Source organism: Mastomys coucha, unplaced genomic scaffold (genome assembly GCF_008632895.1).
Source record: "Mastomys coucha isolate ucsf_1 unplaced genomic scaffold, UCSF_Mcou_1 pScaffold6, whole genome shotgun sequence".
NCBI classification, from domain to species: Eukaryota; Metazoa; Chordata; class Mammalia; order Rodentia; family Muridae; genus Mastomys; species Mastomys coucha.
In genome coordinates, this window is record NW_022196912.1 from 72,230,392 (window position 1) to 72,249,856 (window position 19,465).

Below are 19,465 nucleotides of genomic sequence, written 5' to 3' on the forward strand. Positions count from 1 at the left end.
TTCCTCTTTAAGGGTTTCTAGCTGTTTACCTGTGTTCTCCTGTATTTCTTTGAGGGAGTTATTTATGTGTTGTGGGAAATATTAAAAAAATGAATCCACCCCAGTCTTTCCCACCAGACCACGCTCTAGTGCCGATACCGTCCAGACACAACACTATGTCCCAGCAGGTTTTTGCTATTTTCTCCCAGCTAGCAGCAACATCTCACTCACATGCAATTCTTTACACACACCCCACAATCATTCATCTAGTGCCTAGTACCTGGTAAAGCATGACTCTTAAGGCTTAATTATCTAATCAGGTTTATATAATAATAAGATCATAATTACAAGATGCCAATACAATAATTTCAGTGCCAAATGATAGACAATGTTTTGACCAAATTAATCTATGGTTGAAAAAACCTTAGCCTGGTTGTTATAACCACTTGGGGTCTTAATCGTCATCTTCTTCTCCCTCCGTGATGATTATCCTCCACCCCTTCCTGCTCTCTGCCCTTTTTCCTCCTCAACCTCTAGCTCCACCTCTCTATTCCTGTCCAATCACAGGCCTGTCACTGCCTTTGCTGCAACATTTATGTCCTTCTTAAAGTCCTCTATCATCATCATGAGAAGTGATTTTAGATCTGAATCTTGCTTTTCTGGTATCATCATACCAGGACCAGGATACCATGTGTCCAGGACTTCCTATGGTGGGAAAATTGGGTTCTGATGCTGCCATGTAACCTTGGTTTCTGTTGCTAATGTGCTTATGGTTGCATCGAGCCATCTGGTTATCTCTAGTGCTACCTGCCCTGGATAAATCTGAATGGAGCCTGTACTTCCTGAGATCCTGGTTGTGTCAGAACTCCTCAGAGTCAATCTGTCTCTGTGATCCTGTGATTCTGGGATCCTGGAATCCTGGGATCCTGGGCCTGTTAGAATACCTGGGAATAGAGCTTTCTCTGGGTATTATGGGACTCACTACAGAGTTTGTGTCCAAGGTCTACTCAGAGCACCAGCCCAAACAGACCTTAAGGAACCCATGCCCCTGGATTAGAATAGTTCCTGGGTGCTTGGGTACTGCTGGTCCAAGTTACTCTGGGTTTTGGGACAGATGTTGTGTCCTCCTTACCTCTGATCCTATGTTCCTGGGTGTGTTAGAGTGCCTGGGAGTGGAGTTTCCTCTGGGTGTTGTATGGAGTTTGTGCTCAAGGTCTGCTCAGAGCACCGCCCCAGACAGAGCTTAAGGAACCCATGCCACTGGACTGGCAGAGTTCCTACGTGCCTGGGTCCCCCAGGTCCCAGTTATTCCTGGTGTTGGGACAGATGTTGTGTCCTCCTTACCTCTGATCCTATTGTCTCAGTCACTTTCTGATATTGTTAGACACTTAATCAAAATAACTCAATTATCTACCATTAAGTACTTTTCTAACAGTATCATCCACTACACTACTGCTGCCACAGACTAACTGGTTTCTAGTAAGCAATTTAGACACCTCAGATATAAATATCATTCCAGGGTGAATCATGAGAAGTTTCTGTTCTAAGATCCGAAGCTTGAAATTCAGTTACTGTAGAGATACTAGATAAATGCAGGTAGAGCTTCAGTCATTCCCCAGCTTCTATTATTATGTGTCTAACATATGCTCATTGCTCATCTAAATACATAATAATTTATATTATATTTTAGTAGTGAGGCCTATTTTTTAAGTTTAAATAAAAATAGTACATGTTAGCCAGTTGTGGTAGTGGTACCCGTGTTAATCCCAGCACTCAGGAGAAAGAAGCAGGTGGATCTCTATTAGTTTGAAGCCAACCTGGTCTACATAGCCAATTCCAGGCCAACCAGGGCTGCATCATGAGATCCTGTCTCAAAAAACAGTTGCTGCTATTTTAAATATGAAATAGGATGTAGCTTTGGTGCCCTGCCTACTTTGGGTGTTAGTGGTATTAAAGAATGTCACATGTCTAGTGTAGTGCTGTCAAATGTGCATATGCTGCCTTCATTATGCTGTGAGGAGGAAGTATCCTCCTGCATCCCTAACCAGAAGCCATCTCCATTTAATAACCACTTGCAAATGAAAAATCTGTTCTCTCCAATATAGTCTAAGGGTAGGCCCCATGCCCAGTGGTAGATGGCCAACACAAAATGAACTCAGTGGCATTATTGGAGGGGTTTGTTGCTTGTTTGTTTGTTTTGGCTAATAATGCTTTGTCTGGATATTTTTACAGTACAGGTCTTTTGCTTATGTAATATGTTTTCTGGTTTTGTGTTTTTATGGCATTTTGACATATTCAAGTGTGTGTCTACCTTTCTTGTACTTTATCTTTGGCTCTTTTTCTTCTTCCTCTTTTTTCTCTGTTTGTTTTGTTCTGTCTTGTTCTGGTTTCTTTGTTAGCCTCAACACAAATTAAGAGACCAGTTCCTTGTTTCTTCCATTCCCTTCCCCCTACCCCCGACTAACAAGACTTATAGACTTGATTTCTTTAAACAAATATGGATTCTGGATTGAGTCACTTTCCTCCCAAGACACACTGGTCTCCTTCTACTCATGTCTTTCTAAGCCCACTTGATGTACAAGTCATACTCTGAATTACTCCCGTCATTTCCTCTGCCCACTTCCACTTCCAATATACAGAGCTGATAGGGAAATAAAAGGTAGGCTAATATAAGGGCCAATGTCTTCTACAAAAGTGTAGTCTCTAGCCCCATAGAGAATGGCCATCAGTCCCACCTGTGACATGTACATGATCATCTCCCCCGCGTATTCTATTGAACTCTCGTTCTTTTCCAGACTTCCCCCCTCTGTGCTTTCATCAGAGACCTGTGTCTCCCACTCCAAAGGGAAAACTGATTCAAGCTGCCATGATTTCTGACAGCTTTCTTCCCCCACACCTACAAAATTGTCCACAGCTGTGTCCACCTCAATTCTTTCCTGTTAGTCCACAGGGAAACTTGTCTAGTCATTTTTCCAGAGATTATCCTACAAATCCTGCTATGACAACACTCTCTGAGACCTTGCTTTAAAAAGTATCATCTTTCTCCCTTACATTGCTACATCTTTTCATGGTCTCCTTTTCTATGATCCATAGATATAGTCATATCTTCCATCTAAAACGTTCTCCAGTAGTTAGAGTCCTGTGCATTTGCTAGGTGAGCTTTTATATAGCAGTCTGTGTTGGCTTTTCAGTTTTCATATTCTGGTTATGCTTCCTTATAATTGGACAACCATTAAAAACTGTACCAAAACAGTCGGCATTTCCTCAGTCAAATAAATAGGCATTTAATTTCAACCCTGTTTGTATTGTGTGTTTGTGTGTTCTTGTTTTGTTTGCTTTGTTGTTTTGATAGAGGATCTCACTGTGTAGCCTGGAACTTGCTATTCAGACTAAGGTAGCCTTGAACTCATAGAGATTCACCTGCTTCTGTTTTCCAAGAGCTTAGATAAAAGGCATATGCCACCATGCTGGACTACTTCAACTTCCCTTAAGCAACCACAGTGCCCTGTTAATCCCTTCTTGAAGCACTGATGCTTTATTGTAGGACAGCAAGAAGTCATCTGTTACCTCTCAAACTGCTTTCTCAGATTCTTCTCAAAATTTCTTACTATGCTGGCTTTATTTTGGTTTATCCCCTTCCCACCCTTCTTCTCTTTTTCATATTTCTTCCTCTAATCCAGGGGTTCTCAACCTTCTAAATGCTGTGATCTTTAATGTAGTTCCTCATGTTGTGGTGACCCCCCAAGCATAAAATTGTTTTCATTCCTACTTCATACCTGTAATTTTCCCACTGTTATGAATCATAATATAAATATCTGATATGCAGGAGATCTGATGTGTGACACTAATGGCTCATGACCCACAGGTTGAGAACCACCGCTCTAGAATTTTTCATTCATTCCTGTGGCTTTGGTGACAACTAGAATAGAATCTATCTGTGACCTGCCTGGTTACTCTCATGACAGCCTGTCTTCCACCTTGTAGTTCATCATCTCAAGATCCTCTTGCACTGAGGCCAAACAAGGTGGCCCAGCTAGAAGAACATACCCCACATACAGACACCAGCTTTTGGGATAGACCCCATTCCAGTTGTTCAGGACCCACATGAAGACCAAGCTGCATCTGATACATATGTGTGGGGAGGTCTAGGTCCAGCCTGTATATATTCTTTGGTTCATTTGGATTCAGAATGAGAGCCTCAAGGATCCAGGTTAGTTGACTCTGTTGGTCTTCCTATGGAGTTTCTATCACCCTCAGGCCTGCAATTCTTCTTCCTAATGTATAAGAGTCTTCAAGCTCCATCCACTGTTTGGCTATGAGTGTCTGCATCTGTGTGAGTCAGCTGCTGGGTAGAGCCTCTCAGAGGACAACATGCTAGACTCCTAACTACAGTCATTAACATAGTATCATTAATAGTGTTAGGGAGTGATGCTTGCATACAGGATGGGTTTCAAATTGATCTGGTTACTAGTTGGCCATTCCCTCAGTCTCTGCTCCATTCCCTATGCCTGCATTTCTTGTAGACAGGATAAATTTTGGGTTGAAAGTTCTGTTGGTAGGTTGGTGTCTCTTTTGCTCCACTGGGGTTCCTGCCTTGATACAAGAAGTAGACTCTTCTGGTTCCATATCCCCAATGTAGTGAGTCACAGCTGAAGTCACCTGCATTGATTCTTGGGCACCTCCCTTGTCCCAGGCCATGTCTTGGAAATGTCTCCAACCTCTTTACCCCTGTCGGTTGCAGATTCTCATTTATTTTCATGGCCATCTAGCCATCTCTCCTGTCCTTTCCCACACCTGATCTTTAATCCTCTATTCCCCTCCCCATCTGACTCTCTCACAGGTACCTCCCTCCATCTGCCTCTTATGACTACTGTATTCCCCCTTCTAAGGGAGATTTAGGCGTCCTCACTTGAACCTTCTTTTTTAGCTTCTTTGGGTCTGTGGAGTGTAGCATGGTACCTGTATTTTATGGCTAATATCCACTTAATAAGTGAGTACATACCATGCATGTCCTTTGGGGACTGGGTTACCTCAATCAGGATGATATTCTCAAGCTCCTTCCATTTGCCTGCAAAATTCATGATGCCTTTGTTTTTAATAGCTGAATAATATTCCACTATCTAGATGTACCACATTTTCTTTATGTATTCTTCAGTTAAGGAACATCTAGGTTGTTTCCAGTTTCTGGCTATTATGAATAAAACTGCTATGAGCATAGTTGAGCAAAGAACAAAGAGTTTTGTGGGATGTTAGAGCATATATGTTAGAGTATATGCCCAGGAATGGTATAGCTGGGTCTAGAGGTAGAACTATTTCCAGTTTTCTGGAAAACTGCCAAATTGATTTCCAAAGTGGTTGTACAAGTTTGTACTCCCACCAGCGCGTGAGGAAGTGTTCCCCTTGCTCTGCCAGCATGTGCCATCTCTTGAGTTTTTGATTTTTTTTTTTTTAGAAACCAAAATGAAATTTTAATTAAAAACCAAACAGAGTACCAAAATGAAATGTAATGAACGTTAAAGTAGAAACCAAGAGTGCCAGGTTCTGATGCTTGTCTGCAAGCAGAGCACTGGTTAGTCTCTCAGTCTGCGTCTTTGGGGTTTTGTTGTTGTTGTTGTTTTGGTTTCTTTGTTTTTGTTCTTCTGAAAAAATAAGAAAATATTAGTAGAAATTTCCAGGGATCTCAAGGTTTTAAGTCCTGGTCGGGCGGGCTCAGCTAAAGGTAGAACCTGAAAGGGATCCTGGGTCTTCTGATTCATATAAGAAACTTGGGTTTCTGGACCTCTGTAGTTTGCCAAGTAGAGCATGGATAGCAATAGTATCAGGTAGGACTGGCGGCTGGGACCTATCGATCTCATAGCACTGCCCTGCACCTTTACTAAGCAGGTAAAAAAAAACCACTGATGAGATTCAGAGCACATGTGGTATAATCTGAAGTGATTTTATTCTCTTTTTAAAGATAAGTTTGTCTGTTTTATAAAAAACTTAAAATATCCAACAGCACCCAATTATCAGGTATTGGAATTCAGATCCTTGTTATCAAAAACTTAAAGCAAAACTCTCCAGAGGCCCTAGAAGCCCTGGGATATAGGAATCAGACTGCTAACCCTAAAATGAGTTCTGTGTACCTACCTGGAGCATCAGGTACTTGAAGAGGAATGAAGGGATCAGACACACTTAGAAGTGGGATGCCAGAGTCCACAGCCTGCCCCACCTTCCTTTTTTCAGCTGGAGTTAGTTGGAGAGGAAAGATCAGGAGAGAAAATGAGAAAAGCAGAAAATATCAAGTAAATATTGCTGAATTTTCCTATGAACCTTAACACCCTGCATGTCTTGAGCTTTTTTGATCTTAGCCATACTGATGGGTGTAAGATGGAATCTCAGAGTTATTTTGCTTTGCACTTCCCTGATGACCTAGGACTTTGAACATTTTTTTAAAGTGCTTCTCAGCCATCAAGATTCCTCTGTTGAGAATTTTCTATTTAGCTCTGTACCCATTTTTTAAGATTTATTGATTTATTATTTACACTCTATATTTTATCCCCCCATCTACCCTCCCACTGTTCCACATCCCCTACCTCTTCCCCACCCCACCCCACCCCCGTCTCCATATGAATGTTCCCACCCCACCTGACCTCTAAACTCCCTGGGTCCTCCAGTATCTTGAGGGTTAGGTGCATCATCTCTGAATGAACACAGACCCCGCAGTCCTCTACTGTATGTGTGTTGGGGCCTCATACCAGCTGGTGTATGCTGCCTGGTTGGTGGTCCAGTGTTTGAAAGATCTTGGGGGTCCAGATTAATTGAGACTGCTGGCCCTCCTACAGGGTCACCCTTCTCCTCAGCTTCTTTCAGCCTTTTCCTAATTCAACAACAGGGGTCAACTGCTTCTCTCCATTGGTTGGGTGCAAATATCTGTACCTGACTTTTTCAGCTGCTTGTTGGGTCTTCCAGAGTTTGGTCATGCTATGTCCCTTTTTGTGAGCGCTTCATAGCCTCAGAGATAGCTTCAGGCCTTTCGACCTTCCCTTGAGCTGGATCCCACTTTGGGCCTGTCCCTGGACCTTCTTTTCCTCAGGCTCCTCTCCATTTCCATCCCTGTAATTCTTTCAGACAGGAGCAATTATGGGTCAGAGGTGTGGCTGTGGGATGGTCTCCTCCCTCATTTGATGCCCTGTCTTCCTGCTGGAGGTGGGCTCTATGGGCATTTCATCTAAGGTCCCTCTCTTTGAGTCCTAAAAGTCTCTCACCTCCCAGGTCTCTGGTGCATTCTGGAGGGTCCCCCCAACCTCCTACCTCCAAAGGTTGCCTGTTTCCATTCTTTCTGCTGGCCCTCGGGGCTTCAGTCCTTTTCCCTCACCCAATACCAGATTAGGTTCCCCTTTCCCCCCAATCCCCTCCCACCATCCACTTTCTCTTCCAGGTCTGTCCCTCCCTCCCCACTTGTGATTGCTTTCTTCTCCCTTCCAAGTGGGACTGAGATGTTCCATGACAGAAGAATGGATACAGAAAATGTGGTTCATTTACACAATGGAATACTACTCAGCTATTAAGAATGAGAACATCCTGAGTTTTGCAGACAAATGGATGGAAAATATCATCCTGAGTGAGGTAACTCAGACCCAAAATGACATGCATGGTATGTACTCAGTAATAAGTGGATATTAGCAAAAAAAAAAAAAAAAAAAAAAAAAAAAAAAAGTACAGAATACACAAGATACAGTCCACAGAACTCAAAAAGAGTTCTGTGTACTGTGTACCCCATTTTTAATTGGGTTATTTGGGTTGTTGGTGTCTAAGTTCTTGAGTTCTTTGTAAATTTTGGATATTACCCCTCTGTCAGAGGTAAGGCTGGTGAAGATCCTTTCCCCATCTGTAGTCTGGTGAGGCATTTTCTTAATTGGTGATTGATGGGGAGGGCTCAGACCAATGTGGGTGCTGCCACTCCTGGGCTGGTTGGTCCTACGTTCTATAAGAAAGCCAGTTGAGCAAGCCTTGGAAAGTAAGCCAGTAAGCAGCACCCCTCCATGGCCTCCGCATCAGCTCCTGCCTCCAGGTCCCTGTCTTGACTTCCCTTCATGAACATGGATGTGGAAGTGTAAACTAAATAAACCCTTTCCTCCCCAAGTTGCTTCTGGTCACAGTGTTTCATCGTAGCTGTAGCAACCCCTGACGAGCACACCGTCCTTACCCACTTCCCACCCATATTTTTTGAGGTGACTTTATTCCCCTTTTAAAGTCTACTGCAAAGCATCACATGGGAACCTTTGCAAACCTTTCCTATGCCTCCATACCAAACTAGACACGATTTAATGGCTATACTTAATCTTTCATTATAACATTTGCTAACAATCTGTTGATGAGGTGATCTTTCTCACTTTGCTCCTAATTGCTCATGAAATATCCATTGACTAAACAGAAATCAGCCATTACCATAAATTCTGGTATCCAAGCATTTCCTTGACATCCCCACAAACACATCTCACCAAACGCTGAGGTTTGTAAGTGTCAAACAAAACTAATCCTCGTAGGCCGAGCTCCTAACAGAAACCTGCTGCTCTCCTCTCCTTGCCTCAGAATATTACTATTTACCTAGCCACCAATACCAGAGAGTTAGCCAATACCATGGGAGATGACCTTCTTGCCTTTTCTACTTTATTTTCTTTGACTGCAGAAGTCACTACGTTCTGAGCCTATAGTCTACATGTCTTTCCAATCCTCCCCTTCTTCCCATCCGCATTGCTGCAGCTCTAATTCATGCCTACTGTTCAAATTTACTTTTTATTTATTGCATATATGTTTGTGCTGGCTTGTCTGTATGTGCACCACTTGCATGCACATGCCCACAGAGGCCAGAAGAAAGAGGCATTAAATCCCCTGGAACTGGAGGTACTTGTGGTTGTGAGCCATTTGATAGGGAGGCTGAGAGCTGAACCTGGATACGCTGTAACTGCACGTATTCCTTACCACTGGGCCATCTCTCCAACCCTGATATTTTTATGGTAGTAACATATAACAAAATTTACAATGTTAGCCATTTTTAATTTTAAAGTTCAGTGGTATTTAGGTTGTAGAATTCTCTGGTTGGTATTCATCAGGATAAGGAGCCATCTTACCTCCAGGCTAAAGTAATCTAGTCTTTATATCTTAGATGAATCAATGAGCTCCAGGTTCAGTCTCAAAAAACAAGGTGGAAAAAAGGGAGGAAAACATTTAATGTCAACCTCTAGCCTCCATATATGCATACATGTGCACACATGTGTATACCCACACATGTAAAGCAAAAGTGAAAACTTAGATCACCAGTTAAAAATCTAACACAAGAAAACTAGTCATAGCAGGAAAAGAAATTCAGTAAGAGCCAGAAAATCAGGGAGTTTGCTGTGAAATTGTCTCTCCCAGGAATGTCAGAAGCTACATCATGAGATTTTCTTGTCTCAGCCCCGTGGGTTTAGAGATTGTAGACTGGTGCCACCAGGTGTGGCTTAGGTTCTACTTTAGGACACAATTTCCATACTGATTAATATGAGAATATGAGAATTCTTACCACATCTGGTCTTACAGAATGAGTTCAAAGCCAACCTGAGCAACTGGTCAGATTCTATCTCCAAATAAAAAGTAAAACTATCTGAGGATATGTTATAGTTGTAGATCATTTGTCTTGCTTTCTCAAGGCCGTGGATTCAAGCCCTAGAACTGAAGAGGAAAAGTGGCTCCTACACAAACTATTCACTTGGCTACAAGTCAGTTATTTTGAGGAATTAGTTCTGTCATTCTTATCTTGTCCCATTGCAATAAATTATCCAGTTGCTAAGAATAATTCTGCCTCATAACAATTCAGACAGAGGCAGAATGGTCTTGGTACTTTTTTCAAGCAATACAATATGTTAGAAAGATTAGGAACCTTGGTAGTTAGGCCACCATTATATCTCAACTCCAAAACCCACTAGCTGTGTGGCACTGATCAAGTTCCCCCCAGTAGCCTTTGTCTCTGTCATCTGATTATAGTAAAGTTATAATGAATATTAAATATGTGAATAGATAACCTCTAAAGACTTCTTGGCACATAGACATTACTCATAGACTATTTCTTACATACAAAGCATATCATAGAATTCATTCATAGTGAAACATAGGAGCAAAACATAAAAATGGTAAATAACTTATAGATTATATTGTTGTGAAAAAGTTAATTTCATTATAGTGCATATGTGATTATATAACTACAAATAAAAATTAAATTATTACAGGAGTCTACCATAACTCTTCTGAGAGGTTTCATTCAGTAGCTGATGGAAACAGATGCAGAGACGGGCAGCCAAATAATAGGAGTCTTGTGGAAGAGTGGGGGCTGGGGTGGGAAGGAATGCGGTAGCCTGAGCAATCCAGGATAACACAAGAAAACCTACAGAGTCAGCCAACCTGAGCCAATGGGGACTCACTGAGACTGAACCACCAGCCAAACGAACCACCAGTCTGAATGGGCTAGACCTGGGCCCACCTCATATGTAGCAGAGATACAGCTTACTCTTCACGTGGGTTCCCTAACAACTGGAGCGGAAGCTGTCTCTGACTGTGTTGCCTGCCTTTGGATTCCTTTCGCATAGCTGGGCTGCCTTGTCTGGCCTCAGTGGCAGAGGATGTGCTTAGTCCTGCTGTGACTTGATGTGCCAGGGTGGGTCCTCAGAGAAAGGGAATGTGGGTAGTGGGTGTAAGGGTGGGACTGGGAGGAGAGGAGGGAAGGGGGCTGCAGTCAAGCTGTAAAGTGAATAAATAAACCAATGAAGAAAAAGAAAAGAAAAATAGGATTTCTACCAAAATAGTTGTAAATTTAGCTTTTAAGTTGTATAGAAATTCCATTAAAACAAATAATAGATTTTAACCATTTATTATGTTCTAGATGAGTTAGCATGAATTTATTTTTTTTTTTGCAAAACATTCATGCTAAAACAAGTTAAATGTACCAGCAAGTTCTTTTCCAATTTGACTTAGAAATAGGGGAGTGGTGTAATGACCATACAAAGGCAGATCATCCATTACCATGTGATCTGAAATTCATAGGGTTCTGATAACCCAAACATTAGTGGAAATATCTCTAAGCGAAAAACAAGGAACGAAGGCCTGCACTTGTCACCACGTGCCTCACAGCCCCTAGGAGAGCTTACTTGTTAGTCCTTCAGTTACCTCATATTCCAATCTGAAAATTCATAGTCCTCATTAGATATCGCCCTTTCCTAGCCCATTAAACTCTCACGGATATATCACTGATTAATACAAAACACTTGGGTCTTATTTTAGTGAGCTGCATGTTTTTTTTTTAACAATAGGATGGTAAAAACTAGCCTACAGGCAAATCCTGTAAGATGTTCAGCATGTATGCCTATCTTCCTGTTGGCACGGCCTCGGGTTGGCAGGTGTATTCTACTCCTTACAGGAAAAAATAGGAGCTTAATTGTGTTTCAGAAGTCGTTGCTTTCTTACAAAATGAAGTAATTGACATTTTTCTCATTTCTGAGATCAAATTTTCACAAATCATTCAACCTGGATAAGCTGAGAAGGTGGTTGATGTGCTAATTGTTGAAATACGGCAGACATTCCAAAACATGATACTCAGGTATTTCCTCCTAGCCTCTTACCTTAGCAAAATGTCTGAATGTATAAGGAGGAGAGAAGAGTAAAAAGGGGTTTTCTACAAAGAGGAAGCCACGAAGAAGGACAGTGTAGATTTGTGTGAGCAATTTGGTACCCTACTGAGTCTGGCTTTATAGTAATAGCATAGTAATAGTAATAACAGTGCACAGTAGAACTTACTTTTATTTTTATAAAAAACATTTTTCATAGTTAATATTATGAATGATAAGGTGCAAGGACATATTTGACATATTTCATTAACTAAAAATAATACTTTATGTTAATAATGGATTGAAATATTAACAGTTTGGTAAGGTTTCTCATGGAAATCATTTGTTACGAGTTAGCTCAGGGCCTCAGATTGTAGTTCAGTGGGAAAGCAGGGCTCTACCATGCACAGGACTCTGGAATTGATCCTAACATGGCCCAACGAGAAGTTAATGTAAGTTATACCTGGATTTTAACAATTAGCTTATACCTGGATTTTAACAATTAACTTTTAGTATTTTTTATTTCATACTAGATGTGTATGCTCTCTTCCACAATTCAAGTTAATATAACTTCACCTTAAAAGATGTATGTATCTCCATCATTCATAATCTTGAAAGTTTATTGGGTGGGTCTACTTTACCACTAAGCAATGCCCAACTAAAAAGGCTAAACTGTGAATGTAGTTTTTCCATGAATTTTCTAATTGAAAATTAGAAAATTGTAGCACGAGACTGTTTTTAGTGACTCGTGTATTACTCACGTATATTTATACAGCCAAAAAGCATAATAATTTAAATAAGATTTACTCCAGGCATTGTGTGCATGTCTTCAATCCCAGCACTTGGGAGGCAGAGGCAGGCATAGCTCCATGAATTTGAGGCCAGCCTGATCTACAAAGCAAGTTATAGGCCAGCCAAGTCTATACAGTGAAACCCTGTCTTGAAATTTAAAAACAAAAAAAAATTATATTTCACTTTGAGACCATTGCCCCATTTCTTAAAGGAAGGCTCTAAGGTTCTGAGTGTTTATTTCATGGTCCTCACCACTGATTACAGAGTCTTGCTATGTGCAGTCATCCAATAAATGTGCTCTGGTTTCCAAAGCCGTATGCAGTTGACTTGTTCCTCCCCTGCTGTACTCTCAAATCATCTTTAGAATCTTGCTCTGTGCTTCGTTTATTTGTGAAGGACCATATGAATGGGGCAAACTGGAGCAGAAAAGCCTGTTGCTTGCTAATCTTTGTGGAGGGAGCACAAGATTGTTGGTTTTATAAAGATTTTTCTATATATGACATCAAGAGAGAGATTTGGTTGAGTTTTTGTTCTTCTAGTAAGCAAAACAAAACAAAAATAAGAAACAACTGTTGTGACTGTGCCCTCTGTTGTTGAGCAGAGCCAGCTGGTCAGTGTAACGTGCTTTTTCTCCATACAGCACCCAAAGAGCACTACAGAAGGCACTCTAGACCTTAGGTGGTTGTCAATTTAACCAACTAAAAAAAAAAAAAATCACTTTCCTATGACCAAAAAGCATGTCTATAGGTAACTCCTAGTCTGTACTACTCTGAATAGGAACTTTTTAAAAAGTGTAGCACTGGAAGTCTGGTTGTATCAATGTCAAAGCATGTATGCTTTCTGCTACTAGAACATTAAATTTTTCATCTTTATTTTAAGCAGCTGACTGTGAAAAAGAAAGGGATTTGGTATGTGCAAGAGCATATCTAAGACTACCTATATGACTATATTAAAAGATATTTTTCTTACACAAATCTGCTTGAAACTGCTCTTTGTTTGATATGCTATCTTGTCTTTACATAGTAGGTAATTCATTCACAACTTTCATGCAGGTAGAGAAATGCATTCAAATGAGTGATCTGTATATTTTGTGTAACATCTAACATCATCAGGGATCCGAGTTAAACTGTATGCTGCGCTGTTCTTTTACCCCCAATTCTTAACACTCTGTGTGTCTCTCACAGTAACGCTTTGTTTCTTAGCATGACTACCAGTATGGCTTGGTCACAGGCACATACTGTTCTTTGCAGCCAGAATATTCCCAATAATAACTGCACTTTTTCTTTTCCTTGTCTTTTTCCCCTTCCCCTGCATAGGTTAGAAAGGCTGGTGGATGTCCTGAGGAAGAAGGTTGGAACAGGGACTGTGAGGACCGTGATCTGACTGAAAGCCACCCAGTCTGGGGGAGCAATCACATCTGGTGACCAGGCTGCCTCATTCAACACTGTGTAAACACTAAGAGCCTTAACTTAGCAAACAGTTGTTAGAAGTGGGACACTCCAACCACATTCCAAGCTGAGATAAAATCAAATCACAAATGTTTAACCACTTTGCTGCTGACTTCAGTCATTTATCCAAATATATTAACTACAGGCTTTGACCAACTATAACATTGCAGCTTATTTTGTAACTTTTTTTTTATATTTGTGCCTTTAATGTAAATCTTTTAGCCAGTATACTATAAAAACCATGTGAAGTCAGTCAGGATCGGAGCCCCGCATATGGCCCTTTCTGAATCAAAGTTCGGCAAAGTAAATATTGTCCAAGCCTTAATCCACTGTGTTAGGTCAAAACTCCAAATAAATGCGTTTTCAGTATAGAGTATATTTCTTAACTGATGGGAAAGGCTCAGACATGAGAGAATGTAGCCTACCTTCAATGTATGTATGCAGCTTTTGTCCTTACTATTGAAGAATGTAGTATAGATGCCATGAATTAAATGTATAATTTGCTTTAATAGTACATTAAAATGGCAGTCACCAAGGCATGATTTTTGTTTCACTATAAATAATATACACTGTTTTCAATAAAAAGGGCTATTAATGTATGCTTATGCATAAATATTGTTGGTATTTTTTAATGTTGAGCCCAGGTAATTATTTAAGCATCATTTAAGCTGTAGAAAGAGCCAAGTTTCTGCTTATAATCTGGGACACTTTTGGCTTGAAAATTAGCATGTGCCAGTTAGTATGTCTCTATCCTAAAAGGCAAGAACACATCAAACCTGTTTGCATTCTTGTTATTTTTTTTATTTTTAGATGATTCTTTTTGCTATGGTAGAAGGGAATCTAATGTATAAGATACAAAAAAATTCCAAATATGAGGACTTAGAAAAAAGCATTTTTGCAATTTGGTTTAAATTACTACTTTTGAATTTATCTAAGATATAACTAAAAATAATAAAAGCATAGGTCATATGATGTTATGAATACTTATGAAAAATATTATCAATTTTACAGATTAGATAGCTGAAAGGCTAAACCTTGAACAGGATGAAATGAAAAAACAAAAACAAAAACAAAACAAATTAGACTTAGATTCAGAATGGTAGATTATACCATTCTTTCACAAACCATTAGAAATGTCTGTTTTATTTCTCTTTCAACCCTGAAGAACATTTTGAGGTCCTTTGTCATAGATGAAATATGAATCAAAATACTGATACACTCTTTTCTTGTTCCTTAATCTGAAAAATGAAGATTCATCTCATTGCATGCAGCTTTGAAATCTACTCTTGTTTCATGCGCTTAGTGATTTTAACGCACTAGACTTACAAGATAAATGATAGCAGACCTTAAAAATAAATTAGCTGCCCTTGTTTCAGAGTCACAGAGAGCATCATAGCCTCTGATGGACCAGTGACTCCTTAAACATGGGAGGTAGTGCCTTAGTTGCCTGTCCTTATGCCCTGGACAGCCACCTCACCCCACCCCACCCACCCCCTCGTGAAGACATGGCATCTTGCAACTTATCCAGGGGGTGTAGGTAAGTATAGAAAATATCCATTCCCAAATGCTTTTAACACAGTCACGGGTAAAAGTTGAATTTTCAGTTTAGTCTTTAGAAACGAACAGTTACCTGAAGTTATTTACTCTGAAGTGTTAGAACACCAAGCACAAATAAAAATATTTTATAACTTCCAATGTCACTTCAAGCAACCAGTTCCTGTGCTGTCATACAAGAGCAAGAGATTATAAAATGAAACTCATGGAACACTTCTAACATCCACCACGTTTAAGAATAGGTTCCCCCAAAGCATTCAGAAATGTCCCAGACAAAGTTTGTCTTGAGTTCTTACTCTTAAAAATGCCCACCAACACTCTTTCAAGTAATCACTATTTTTATGTGAAGGGATAACTATAATCACTGATAATCCATTTGTCACTTATTAAAAAGCAGCTCATCTGTTAAAGAATTCCATTTGCAGCATTTCCTTGGGTTTAAAGCATCACCAAGGTCATTCCTATAGCAGCATGACAGTTCACTCCTTAAAAAAATAAGCAACTCATTTAAAGAAAAGATAACTGTTGGTTGTAACACTTGATCTGCAAATCATCATTTCACATCATTTTATATTTGACTCTACCAGCAGCTGCATGATAATTATACAGATTTCAGTATTGATTTTATTGTTTTATGGTCATTGTTAATTATATTGATTCTGATGATAAAACAAATGCAGAGCCTTTTGGAACTTCCCTCATTTAAACTATAGGTCTCTAAGCCTCACTGTAAGGAAAAGATTGGTATAGCAAATATTTTTCTTTTTAATTTTTTCAGATATTTTTATTGATTCCTTGAATATCTCCTACAATGTATTTTGATCATATTTACCCCTACCTACTCCCCTTAGCTCTTCCCATATCCTTCCCCAAATCCTTATCTACCCCAACTTTGGATCTTTATTTTTAATTTAATTTAACATAGCAACCAAATTTTGTGCTATCTGTATAATGATTGGTGCAGGGACATACACTGGCGCACAGCAAATAGTTTAATGTCTGCTGCTACAGAGATGCCTTCATGGTCAGGTCATTTATTGCTCTTGCAGAAAACCCAAGTTAGTTCCCAGTACCCAAGTCAGGTGCCTCATAGCTTCCTATAACTCTGGTCTGCAGGACCCAACACCCTCTGACCTCCATGGGCACCTGTATTCACAGAGACACTTAAAAGTCAAGTAAGCATACACACTGTAAATAAAAAGTTAAATAGGGCAGCAATTAGAATGTCTTAAAAGATACATTTTTAAGTTCTGTCATCTCTGCTACCATTGTTCCACTTCCTCTTTACACATATGCATGACTTCTCTAGTAATATAAAGATTATATACATCTCTCTCTATGTAGTTCAATGTAAACTACACACACAAATCCTTTGACGTTATTGTCACCTCCGAGGTTGCCTCATCCTTTACTTAAACATAGGCAGGAATATTCTAAACTACCTTTAATTTGGTCTGTTGCTAAAAACCAATGCTGCAGAGTTACAAAAAGGGTAAAGTATATTCCCAACACACTGTGCTTCCTATAACACATATTTGATAAAAGCCAGTTACAGGTAAAGTGGTGGGTTACAAGAAACATACAAGCATTACGACAAAATTAATGATTAATATATAATAACTTTGAGTTTGATAAATAAGTCATTGAGTTTTAAGCTAATTAACAAAAAATACATTTAGAAATAAATATTATATGCTTCTATTTTTTATATTTCCTTATCAAAATAAACTGAAGAATCTTGGATAACTTATTAATAGAATTTGCTTATTTCACCAGAAAAGGTTTAAAATATTTTTTGGTTCGATAAGAAAAAGGGTACATAGAAATTAATTTGCAGAAAAGGGATATCATTTGAAATGTAAATAAAATATCTAATAAAAAATAAATTAAAAAAGTAAATACATCATCTATAAAAAATAAATTAATTTGCATCTAGTTATTTAGAGATTATAATAACTTCTTGAAGTTTCCACCGTCAAATGGTGATTATACATAAGGAGTTGTATGATGTAATAACCCTAGCAGATGTTCCTTCATCTTACAGTTTGTGTGGTACACAGATTTTCCACATATAGTAGTGCATTCTTGGTAACTCATTTGCAATTAACCTCTCTATTCGGTTATTGCATATATAACCACAAATACACACAAAAGCATATTTGCCTGTTTAAAATTGATTTGTAAGTTGGTTGTCAGGCTCCAGCGAGCAGCATTTTGCGCATGTTTGGTTGGAAGCGCATGCGGTTTCTGGGGCTTTTAAACAAATACATGAAATGGTTGAAAGATTTATATTGCCCATGCTTAGCTAAATATGTCATCTCTAGAAAAGATGTGATTTATTTTGGCACCGTTCTAAAACTCAAATATTTTAAACATTTGTTAAGTTGAAGCTTGCACATTTGAACTAGTAGCATACGTTCCAAACTAGCATCTCAAGTTACCAAATGTTTTGTAATCCTTTTACTGAAATAGCCCTTACTGAAAAGCTTCTCTTTCACTGTGTTCTTTAGTATGAGTTTACGTCTTTAAAGGTTGAAGTTGTTTTTAATGTAGGTCTTCACAAATAGAATTTGACAATGATAAATGTGTATTTTTAAGAATCATTAAAGTGATTTTTACTGTGAAGCCTTACTGTGCCTGCCCTTGATTTTGTTGTTCTCTAGTGTGTTTTCAGAATATGCTGGCATTTGGGAAGCCACCTGTTTAACTATCCAGTTATTAACAAGCATACACTTTAATGCATCATCTCAAGTATCTAAAACTTGTATTTACTTTTTAGTCACATAAAATCCCCTATCTCAAATCCTACATGTTTTAATACAGTTCCTACACATTGATCTTAATCAAATTTATAAGTATACAATACTGAAGACATTGTACTAGATGTTCATTGTGAAATATATTACAGCGAAGAAGATCAAGTTACAATCAAACTATTTATTATTTCCTTAATAAAGATAAAGGTTGATAAGAGCAAATGTATGACGTATCCTCCAAGCCTCTCTAACTATTCAATCTGAACTACAGTTCCTCTCCGCTCAGTCTCTGGAGCTGCAGCATGAACTGGGCTCCACTATGCCTGAGATCCCACAGCAGCCATCTTCCACTAGCTCAGTAACTCCCACCAACTCTTCTAAGGGCCAACAGGTTTGCCCATGAGCTGCGCTTGTCAAGTGTCTTGTTCTTTGTGTGGCATTTTGTACCTTTCTTTTGGCAAAATCTGTTATCAGTATATATGTATTTTTATGTTTTGTAGAAGCTTGCTTTCACTGCTTCTGCTGCAAAATATGGCCATGGAGATAGAAGGCACAAACATTACCTAGGCACACCCAGGCTCACGAGAGGCACTAGAGTTCTCAGGAAGGAAAAAAGCTATTCAGATGTAAAATAAGTTATGGTAGTAAAATAGTAAATATTATTTTTCATGAGATACAAAACGAGTGTAATATCATGTGGTAGAATAGTTTCTAACCTACTGAGGAAGCTCCACACTGATCTCCATTCCGACCACACACCCACTGGCAGGGAACAGATGTTCGCATTGCCCAACATCTCTGCCAGCATTTGTCCTCATTTGGTTTGGATTTCGTTATTTTGTTTTTTTCTTAGCCATTATAACTAGAATAATTTGAAATCTCAAAGAAGTTTTTAATTTGCATTTTCTTGATGGATGATGTTGAATATTTGAAGATGTATTTCATATTTTATGAACTCTGTTTCTTGTGACTAAACCCAAAGGACTGTAGTATATCCTACCATAGCTGCCATCCATGTTCATTGCTGCTGTAGTCAGGACAGCCAAGAAATGGCAACAGTCTAGATGTCCATCAACTGATGAATGGATAATAAGAATGTGATACATTTACACAATCCAACATTATTCAACTGTTAAGGAAAATAAAATAATGAAGTTTGCAGACAAATTGGTGCAGCTGGTAACCCAGACCCAGGAAGATAAATATCACATGGATGCTCTCCTTTATAGATGCCAGTCCTGAACCATCAAATAAGTTTCATCTGGAATACTCAGAGGTTAGTAGATTAATATGGGGCCATGAGGGGTGACTTTCAAGG

The 19,465-nt window shown here is 39.2% G+C and overlaps 1 protein-coding gene across 2 annotated transcripts in view; it reads left to right on the forward strand.

Annotated features, from left to right (window-relative positions):
* Mipol1 (mirror-image polydactyly 1) overlaps window positions 1-18,016 on the forward strand; it is a 293,032-nt gene extending 275,016 nt beyond the window's left edge. For both annotated transcript variants that reach the window (XM_031356719.1, XM_031356720.1), the window contains exon 11: window positions 13,706-18,016. In XM_031356719.1, coding sequence (XP_031212579.1) covers window positions 13,706-13,772 — 67 coding nt within the window. In that variant the 3' untranslated portion in view covers window positions 13,773-18,016. The remainder of the gene's footprint in view (window positions 1-13,705) is intronic.
* Window positions 18,017-19,465: the final 1,449 nt, after the last annotated feature.